Source organism: Leishmania braziliensis, chromosome 33 (assembly GCF_000002845.2).
Source record: "Leishmania braziliensis MHOM/BR/75/M2904 complete genome, chromosome 33".
Lineage (NCBI taxonomy): Eukaryota > Euglenozoa > Kinetoplastea > Trypanosomatida > Trypanosomatidae > Leishmania > Leishmania braziliensis.
Window position 1 is genome coordinate 528043 of NC_009325.2, and position 10421 is coordinate 538463.

The 10421-nt window shown below is 58.6% G+C and overlaps 3 protein-coding genes across 3 annotated transcripts; all 3 read left to right on the forward strand.

The window, feature by feature from the left end:
* Window positions 1-2016: 2016 nt before the first annotated feature.
* On the forward strand, window positions 2017-3978 carry LBRM_33_1520 (putative ABC transporter; the record flags this gene model as incomplete). Its single annotated transcript, XM_001567870.2, has 1 exon — window positions 2017-3978. One exon carries the CDS (start codon window positions 2017-2019, stop codon window positions 3976-3978), a length of 1962 nt encoding a protein of 653 aa, XP_001567920.1.
* A 1636-nt stretch (window positions 3979-5614) lies between these two features.
* On the forward strand, window positions 5615-6256 carry LBRM_33_1530 (conserved hypothetical protein; the record flags this gene model as incomplete). The annotated part of the gene is made up of 1 exon (XM_001567871.1): window positions 5615-6256. One exon carries the CDS (start codon window positions 5615-5617, stop codon window positions 6254-6256), a length of 642 nt encoding a protein of 213 aa, XP_001567921.1.
* Window positions 6257-7791: 1535 nt separating this feature from the next.
* LBRM_33_1540 (putative expression-site associated gene (ESAG3)) lies at window positions 7792-9738 on the forward strand (the record flags this gene model as incomplete). Its single annotated transcript, XM_001567872.2, has 1 exon — window positions 7792-9738. The coding sequence occupies one exon, from the start codon at window positions 7792-7794 to the stop codon at window positions 9736-9738; it is 1947 nt and encodes a 648-aa protein (XP_001567922.2).
* Between the last annotated feature and the right edge of the window lie 683 nt (window positions 9739-10421).

Genomic DNA, 10421 nt, shown 5'->3' on the forward strand with positions numbered 1-10421 from the left:
GTCCCTGCGGCGGGCCTCGCATTCTTCTCTTCTTTGCCTTGGAACTCTTTTCCCGTGCTCTTCCTCTCTCCTCCTCCTCCTCCTCACTCCCCTCCGCCTACGCTACCCACCAAACCTCCTCCCCCTCTCACGCTGCCTCATCGACGAGCATTCGCTCCCTGACGTGCACACGCTGCACAGTCGCCACCGGATTTGTGCCGCATCGCGCTCCCTTTGCGCTCACACGCAGGCCGTATCGTCACTTTGCAGAAAGCGATTTAATGCAGCAGACATGCCTCCTCGCCAAAGGCAATCTTAGCAACATTGGCAAGGCCGTCTGCGGCGAGCTTGCCATGGTCAGACGCAGTGTCGCCGTGTGTGGGGGTCGCGAGACCCCGTCTGCGGAAATACTCAATCGAATCAAAGCGGTGGCCGCGGAAATATGAAGGGCGGGGCCTCCACGACAGCGATGGTACAGCCCGTTCACCAGGCATGGGGGGCTGCGCCGACTTTCTTGTCCGCTACGCTGGCTGAGGCGCCTGCGGTGGAGGACTAATTCGGCATCATCGACGAAGACGTTAGCTCCATCCTTCACATACCCCTGTTGGGGCTGCATTGTGATCACCTCCTCCGCCCTCGGCCTTGCTGGCCGCCCGAGCAAGGCTGCCTACTCGGAGAGCAAGCACAGCGTCATTGGCCACACGGAGTCTGTGGCGCTGGAGGTGGCGCCGACTTTGCGTCTTGAGCGGCAAAAGCAGAAGTCACCTCTGGGCAGACAAACGGACACACCCAAGCTGAGGACGGCAGTGCCCTCGGCTGCTCCGTGGAGTGAGCTCAGCCCCCTCTACTCCCGCTCTCCGCACTCGTCGTAATGCGTTGTGCGTGACATGCTCTTCACTTCGTCTCGTGCAGGTGCGTGGGGGAGGGAAGGGGGAGGGGGAAAAGAGAGAGCGTCATCAACCACAGCCGCAGCGACTCGAAACGCTTTGCTGCTTGTCTGTTTCACCGTCTCTTTCTTGGTGTTTTCTCTCTCACAGGGGCAATCGACCCCACCACGCCACAACAACCGACCTGATATCGCCCTCCCACCATTCTTGCCTCTTCCACTCCCCCTCCGCATTTCTTTTTTTTCGCTGGGTCCTTTCACGCACCTCCTGCGCGTACGCACTCTGCTTTGCCGTCTTGGGTTACCCTTGTCTTTCTCTCTTTTCTCGTTCGCTCCTGCGGAAAGGCTGTTCTTTATACCTCCATCCCTGCGTGGTTTGTTGCCTGACCCGCACCAAATGAAGTTGGAGGCAGATGAGGGTGTGGGGGAGCAAGAGGAGTGATGGTAGGGCTCTCTCTCTGGCTATTACACACACCCCTCGCCCCTCACCGCTCCCCGCCCTACTCACCCCTGCAGCCTCTAGCCATTATTCTCAAATCAAACGAGTTGCCGCGTAGAACGGGAGGGGTGTGTGCTTCATGCGTCAAGATATCTCAGCAGAGTGTGGTATGGTGCCCTCTCTCTCTCTCTGGGAGCAGTGTGGAGACTTTCCCGCCTCAGTGACCTCTCAGCACACGAAAACAAAGAAGCGGCCTTCTGTCAGCCACACTACCCCCCTCATACGCTCGTTTCTGCGCTTCCCTCTCCCAAGCCTCTCTCTTTTCCACGCCGTGTAAACGCTTCTTCTTGCTTCTGAGTGATTGCTGCTACTCCCCACTGCTGCGCTGCGTGGCCCACACGCATGCCTCTTCGGCCCTGCACGTGCAAGTGTCATCGATCTGCGTCAGAGCCGCCGTCGCGACGTGCAACAGCTGCGTGCCGTCTCGCTTCTCCTAACCCTTTTACAAGTATTCACGCACACAAGCACTCCGCGATATTGCTCAAGCCCTTCCACCCCCTCTCAGCTCCCTATGCTCCCATCATGCGGCTGCAACGCTGAAGCCACCAGTTAAGTACACCTACACACGCATCCATCATCCCGATACGGCATCCGCAGTCATCTGCAACCACAAGAAAAACGTGGGGCGTCTCTCGTAGATGTGACTCGGCCCATGGGACTTCTCTCCTCAAAGGCTGCCCACAGGTGGGGACAGCGCGGACTCTACGCCACCGGAATACTCGGCTTCGGGTATGTCGGGGTTGACTATGCAACAGACGACTCCCTGACGCGCTCGCTGCGCACGCTGGTCGCCTTTGGCACCATTGTGCGCATATACAAATTCACTACCCCTGACACGCCTGAGGAACTGTCTGTCATGCATAGCCGCGTCGCACGCATCGTCCTCGACACGTGCCTCAAAAATGAAGGACTCTACATCAAGATAGGACAAGGCCTGAACTCCATGAGTCACGTGCTCCCGCGCGAGTACACGGATGTGCTCAAAGTGCTGTTGGACCGGGCGCCACCTGTTCCGATCGCGGAGATTCGAAAGACCATCCGCGCCGAAACCGGCAAGGAAATTGAGGAGTTGTTTGTTCGCTTTGACGAGACACCAGTGGCCTCGGCGTCGATTGCGCAGGTGCACCAAGCGTGGCTTCCACCACCGGCAGACGGCTCCTCGCCGGAGCCGCAGAGGGTAGCCGTGAAGGTGCGCAAGCCGTGTATCTCCACCCAATCTGTGTGGGACCTGTACATGTATAGTGCCATCATGGTGCTACTCAAGCTCCTGTTTGACCTGCCGACAGACTGGTCGAGGAAGACCGTGTGCGACGCGTTGGTGCGTGAGATGGACTTCACCTTGGAGGCGTCCAATGCGAAGCGCTTTCGGCGCGCCTTCCGCGACAACCCGCGCTTGTACATCCCGCGTGTCCACGACGCGTACACCTCAACGCAGTTGCTCGTGATGGAATGGATCGAGGGAACGAAGCTGAATGAAGTAGAGTCCGTACGAGCACAGTACGATGCGAAGCGCGTGTTGACCACCTTGTTCGACGCCGTTGGTGACATGGTCTTCAAGCATGGCTTCGTCCACGCCGATCCGCACGCTGCCAACGTCATTGTGCGACCCATGCCGAAAGCCGATCCAGCGCCAGCAACTGTGGGCACGGACATGGCTGCTGCCACTACCACCACCCCGCCGGCGGAGACGGCCACGCGGCACACCAAGGCAGGGCACGACCCGAACGACTATCAAGTCGTGCTCATCGACTTTGGCCTCGCCACACCGGAGCGGGTACGTTTTCGCTATCAATACGCCCTCCTCTTTGTAAGCCTCTTCACCCATGACAAGGAGTCACTGCGGCAGGTAGTGCACGACTGGGGCATCGACGACGTCGAGGTGTTCGCATCCTTCCAGGCCCAGAAACCCTTTGAAGCGATCCAGGCCGGCAGCTACGACGAAGTCACACGAGACGAGGTGATTGCCCTGCAGAAGAAGGCGCATGAGCGGGCAAAGGAGATGTTGCGTGACACAAGGCGTATTCCGAAGGAACTCATAATGGTGGGCCGCAGCCTCGACATCCTGCGCGGCGTCAACCGGCTTTACGGGTCACCCGTGAACCGCATGAACATGTTTGTGCAAAGTGCTGTGGAGTGTCTGGGTCCACTGCACAACTATGACGAGGTTGACGCGTACTTGAAGCGCATGCAGAAGATCATCGAGGCGCGGGGTTGTTTGGCAGCGGTCGCCATGGACTACTACCAGGAGTACGAAAGCGTGTACGATGCCTCCGCAGACGCCGTGCGTGAGGAGCAAGAGGCTGCAGCAGCACAGATTGTCTCCGAGGACGCGCAGCTTGGGTGTCATCATCCCTCTCAAGGGCTGGTGTCGTTGCTGCGCGCATGGCTCGACGCCGCCTATCGTTCCTGGATGCTGCGCAGTCTTCTGTTTCTACTAACCGCGGCTCACGTGCTCACCTACACGTACAACTCACTGATCGCAACGCTTCTGCCCGCCGCAGCGCAGAAGAGACTCCGCGTCGCAAGCCTGGAAGACCGACATGAACGTTCATTCGGGCTACAGAGAAGATATAAAGAGGAAGAGATGCCGGAAACTGCCCTGGCAGTCGGCTAAAACGCACTCACAACGAAAGAAAACGAGGGAGAGGGACACGATGACCCCCAACGCAGTGACGAGCTGCACATCTCCACTTTCTCCCTTCCATAACTCTCTTAACGTTTACTTATTTTGCTCGTTGAGGTCTCTCACCACCACCATCGCTGATGGCCGGCCACTTCAGTGCGCGGTATCAGGGACTGGTACCCTCACCCTTTGTGGGGAAGCCAAGAGCCTGCAGCCTTCCCTCGGAGTATAAAGCTGCGGACTCCTGGTGTCAACAGGGAGGTCTGGGCTGGGCGGCATGCGGCAGAGATTGGCGATTATCATTACATTAGGAGCGGCTCACTGCGAATCGTATCAATATGTTACCAGCTGGTAAAATCGTGTATTGTTTGAGGATTGAAGCACGCCGCATTTCACGTCGGGTGCCCAACGCAGCCCCTCCTGGGGGACGCGCCAGAGGCACTTTGCGCGCAGGCATGCGCTGCCAAAGCGCAGCCGACACGGCGCGCCACACCCAGAGAAAAAGGCGTCCAGGGGTCAGAGGTGTGGGGGCAGCGGGCGGGAAGGGCGCGCCGCCCACCCAGGCCCGCCCGGCGCCCATCGCGCAGCACGCGTTGGAGGGACGAGACGAGCCCGCGAGACACATGGCCCGATTCAGCGGCGGGCTGCACGCGCATACCTGCGGGGTGGTCCGTGGCAGGATTGCGTGTTGAAAGGAAATTTTCGCTTCGTGCAGGACAATACTGTTGTGGTGGGCACACGCCATCCAGTCTGCTGCAATGCACGCAGAGGGAGACCTACTCGCCATCTCTCACGCACTTTGGACGCCATACACGTCGATTCTCTCTGGGCATGCCTCTGAAGCTGTGTTGGTGCATCCACGATTGTATGGAGCACGCGCACCAACACTCTTACTGTGAGCCTAACTTGTTGTTCATTGATCTCCTCTTAGTCGGTGATTTGGTTTGGCTGGGTCCTCCCTCTTTCTTGCACACCGCACGGCTTTGGGTCTTTCTGCTCGACTCGCTTGCCTACCATGAGTGTTCTGTCAGAGACCACACGAAGTAGTTTTCGAGGGAAAGACGCAGACACGCGTGGTAGATCCCCCTCTCCCCCTCCTCTTCCCCTTGCCGATAAACGCACTCTCCCGCAGCTCCCTCGACTGTCAAGCATCCATTCATCCAGAGAGCTCGTACCTCGGGCTAGACCCAACGCACCGTCGCATGTGTTTGTGCTTGGCTGACACCACACGTCGAGGTCACACTTAGTTCTCTGCAGACTCGGTTGCTCAAGGAGACTGCTCCTTTCAGCTCGCTCTCACACGTGCTCTCTCTCCCTCTCTACCCCCCCCCTCGCCTCTCTGCACCCTCTCATTACCTTTTACCCATGATCTGCTCACCAACTTTGCACACACCACGGTACAAGAACCACGTATAGGTACTAATCCTGCTACCTCTCTGGTCTTCTCTCTGCGGTGCATGCGTCTGAGCCGCTTTTTCCCCTTTACTCGGCACATAATCCCGCGGAGGCGACTTCCCAGCTGAAAGGGAGAAAAACTGCAACAGAGCACCTCGCCTTTTCCCTTTCGCTTAAACTGTCCTCGTGTGCTATCTCTTGTTGCTCGAGGACTGGGATAACCGTGACGCTCATGTCTGGCATCATTCACAAGGAGAGCCTGCCTGGGCAGAGTCTCATCAAGCGGCGGCGCGTCGACACCCAAGCGACGACGGAGACCCACAAAAAAGGCGAGAACGGAGATGACTCTGAGAGACTCGTCGACGATGTCTCGAAAAGTGCGACAGGCGAGAACGACGTCATCAACAGCACTGAGGTCCAGTCTGGCTCATTCAGCTCCGCGGCTAAGTCGTCTGCGAAAGCTGTGCAAGCGCGCAGCAGCAGCAGCAGCAGCAGCAGTGACGACGAGGACGACGACAATGACCAGATTGAGCGTGAAAACGCACGCCTGGCGAAACTGCGCGAGCAACGCAGTCTTCGTCAACAGGAGCAACCGAAAACGACTGGAGCTGCTGCAGTTCCCTCCGACCAGTTGTCCGCTAATATGTCAGGCGGTGTCGACGCCATGTCTTCTCCCTCGGCATCGAAGGCGCAGGAAGGCGCGGTGCACACTAACAGCTACGATCATGATGTACTCTTCCGCAATGCGGCGTGGCGCAATCCGTCCAAGGCGACCACTGCAGAGGAAAAGCGGAAGCAAAAGTGGGACTCAGTGCTGAACCGCACTCAGGACTCGGTGGCCTTTGGACACTTTATGAAGAACTTCTTCAAATGAGCGCCAATAGCGGTGGCTATAGTGCTGATTTTCCATGCTCCTCACGCACGCCCGTGTAGCTTTTGGAGGGAAGTAATCTTGTTGATCTGCCGCCATCACCGCCGACTCCACCCCAACCCCTCTGCAGGGGGAAACTAGCGACTCTTTTTGCCCTCGCCACCGCCTCCTTTTCTCCTCTGGGAGGAAGGTGGTGGAGGTGTTGGCATTGGCGTTATGTCGCTGGGGTGGGTTCCTGTCGACGTCCTTCACTTTGTTGTACTCTATCGAGTAATCCATGTGCGCCCGTCCTGTCGGCTATGAGGCACAAGAGAAGCACAAGTAGACGCCAAGACTGAGAAGCAACGCGAAAAAGATGAAGAATCCTTTTGTATGGGCGTGGAGAACAGACACACACATCGCGAAGGTGGCTTAACGCCCTGCCTCCGCTTTCTCGCTCTCCATGGCTGGTAATACTCGCTTAGCCAAAGCTTTGCTTGCAGCTATCGCGCTGAGCGTGAAGAAGCGCGGCTGGACCAGCCGCGAGTTCAGCACCATCACCTACGGCACAGAAAGGCAAGTGTGGCTGTTGCTACGGACTCGCTCTCCCTCCCCATGGCGCTCATCACGGCCCCTACAGCGATGGAAGGCCGCATACTGCGCTGTATTGGGGCACCAATTCTGGCGCTGCTGGGCCCACCGCGTGCGCCTCTCGTGTCCGTGTGTCTTTTTGGTCGCCGCGGATTGGAACACGAGGGCAGGGTCGACAAGCCGGCAAAAGCGGCGGTCCCAGACGCCCGGCCGGCATCCCCCGCAACCGCACTACGTGCTGCGACACGCCACGACAGCAGCTACGTGGGGCGGCCGCACCCACACACCGGGGGAACAGGGACACCGCGCTTGCGAGGCAACGGACAACCAGCCCCGCGCCACCCACCCCCCGGCGCCGCCGGGTGCCCAACGCAGCCCCTCCTGGGGGACGCGCCAGAGGCCCTTTGCGCGCAGGCATGCGCTGCCAAAGCGCAGCCGGCACGGCGCGCCACACCCAGAGAAAAGGCGTCCAGGGGTCAGAGGTGTGGGGGCAGCGGGCGGGAAGGGCGCGCCGCCCACCCAGGCCCGCCCGGCGCCCATCGCGCAGCACGCGTTGGAGGGACGAGACGAGCCCGCGAGACACATGGCCCGATTCAGCGGCGGGCTGCACGCGCATGCCTGCGGGGTGGTCCGTGGCAGGATTGCGTGTGAAGAAAAAAAAATAGTTCACGCCTCCTAAAACCCCGCGCGTCATCTCTAGGAAAGCGTGACTAACGCGGGGGCTGCCCACCAACGCTTCTGCGTCTGCGTGGGGAATGATGGGTCGCGTGTGTGCACACGCACCTGCGCTCTATATATCTGAATGCATGCACAAAAGGCTCCCGCTGTCCATCCCCCTCCCCCTTTACTCGGATGCACCACACAGTGACAGACACTCACGTTGCACACGAATAACAGCACTTCAACGCATCATCCGACATTGCCTCACAGCGTCATAAAACGAGGCTGTTCATGAATTAGGGTCGTCCATGGCGCAGATGTTTCATAGGGGTGTGGCACATTCTCACCGCCGGCGACTGAGCCGCTTATGGAGGCGTTGCGCCGGCCTATTCAATAGGCGCGCTGTGCCACTCGTTAGCGCTTTTGCCGTGGTGCTCTTAGTCACGGCAGCCGTGCTGTTAACACCGCGTCGCTACGCACGGGTACCGGATGGCAGCGACCTTGCCATCCCGTATCACTCTAAAGCCGCAGTGTATCGACAAAACGCTGCGTTTGTGGCGCCGTTCCCGCGTGGTGGTGGGATTGGCGTTGCCAGCACCGCGACGGAAACCGTCCCCGCCGCGGTGCATAGTCGCTCACACCGTGAAGAAGCGCTGGAGGCAGAGATCGAGGTATACCTAGCGAACCACGGCATCCGTCGTGAGCGCCGCACACGCGTTCGCTTTCAGATTGTCTCCAATGTGGTAGATTGGAAACTGTGCACGACGCTAGGCTCTGCGGCGCTCGCGGGCTTCAGCATACCGGTAACCGGCTTCAACGCCGCCTACTCACATGTCCGGCGCTTCGAAAGGTATCTCGACTTTGTCGAGCGCGAGGAGCTGCACGACGAAGACATCGTCGTCACAATGGACAGCGACGTTTACTGGACTGGAGCCGACTTTCTCCCCTTCCTCAGGAAGTTTGCGCGCTTTTCCCCGGAGCAGGAAAGCGATCTAGACGTTGCAGCCGTCCGGGCATGGGAAGACTATGGGGAGAAGAAGGCGCCCCTGGACATGCAGCGCCTGCAGGACGAGATGCACAATGGCACCGCAGGTCTGAAGCGCCCTTTGCTGCAGATGCCGCCTGTGGTGTACAACGCCGACGACCTGTGCTGGTGGGGTCAGCACTCTGAAGGCTTTGTGCAGTGCCCTCTGGCCTTTGCGACGCTGGATCACATGGTCGAGGTGGCGCGCAACCACGCTTCGAGTATCGACGTGCATAAGGCAGCGTCCTACGTAGGCGTGTCCGCCAAAACGCTGCGGAGCGAACTCAAGAAGTCCTTCACGGGCAAGCAACAGTGGATGGTGGACGACATGCTAGGCAACCCGAACACGGCGTCACCGTATACGACCCAGGTGAAGCGGTCTCGCGACGATCCGCTCTTCTACAACGTCACCGTTGTGAGCAAGTCCAACCCGACCGTGCTGCTGAATGGCGGCATGCACGTGTCACGCGTGTGGGCGCTGCGCCGGCTGGCAAAGGCCGTTGCCACGTACACGGCGGTAGAGACGCCGGTCGCGGAGGCGGAGGAGCACCACACGTCTCAGTGGTGGTGTGACCAAGCTCTGTTAGGCCAAATATATGTGCGGGGGCGCCTGTACGAGGTCGAGCACAACTTGTTGGCTGGGCCTCCGCTTTCGAGGCGGACGCCGCCAGTCCCGTACGATGACCGTTACGGGCCACCAGGCCTTGTTGGCCTGGACAGGCGATCAGAGATGGCAGTTCTCGCCCCGACCATCGAGCGCAACCCGACCCTGTTCCTCCCCAGCAAGTACCTGGAGGAGCAGTCCCTGGGCAGCAACCGTTGGTGGATCCGGAACAAGACCGAGCTACTGCTGGGCGAGAACGAGCCTCAGGGTCACTCACTAAAGCACCTACAGACGACGCGTGGTGGCGCCCTCGTGACACCGCCGCTGCTGTGGCGCTCGGCGACCGCAGAGGACAGGTCGAGAGGCTTCCAAAATGAAGCCGAGGAAGACCCTGACGTCGCTCATACTCCATTTATACACTACGCCGCGCCTTCCAAGCACAAGCGGTTCACGGCTCATCGCCACTATTACTCCTGGATGGTGGCCGCGCGGCACGACAGCCGGGCACGGGAATCCGTGACGAATGCTCTCCGGAAGGAGTTGGTGGAGCTGTGGTTCAACGAGGAGCGTGTTTTCGTTAACTTCACACACATGTGCAAGGATCCAACACTGCTGTCTTTGCCGTAGCGCGAGTTGAGTGCCTCGAGGACAACGCGCGTGCTTAACGTTTCGGTTTTTTTGCCTCCGAACGGATTTTAGCGCGCATTTGTATTTTTTTCTTCTTCCTTTTTTCCCTTATTAGCGCTCCGTAAGTCTCGTTAGCGCCGTGCCATGTAGAGCCCCCCTTCAATTCGCAGTTGTCTTTGGGGCCCGTGTAGTCGGGGCAGCGTTGGCATGGGTTTGCTGCTTAGGACATAGCACACCTTTTCTTTTTCCCTTTCTTTTGCTGATGCATTTCTCAGCAAACCTCCGTTATTTGGGTTGACGCAGGCTTCCATTGGCGGCGTGTAAAACCACAAAGGCAATCGAATGGCACTTGACCTTATAGTTGGCCGGGTTAATTTGTCTGGGCAAAAGAACTGGAAGGGGGATGGGGGTGGTTGGTGGGATGTGGTGATGGATTTGCGAAATATACAGGCTGGGTGCCATAATGTTTCCCGATTGGAAATTATGGCCACAGGTCGGATATGTGTTTCTGTTATGAATGATTACTTTCTATTGTCCCTTTATTTCTTCTCTAATGTGTTATTCATAAATGAAGTAATCCACTCTAAGTGTTGATGCGGCCCGCGACGAAAAAACGCCCACCCACCCAACCCTAGACACGAATTTCTCGGATGTCCGGAACGGACCGGAAGGCCACAGAACGG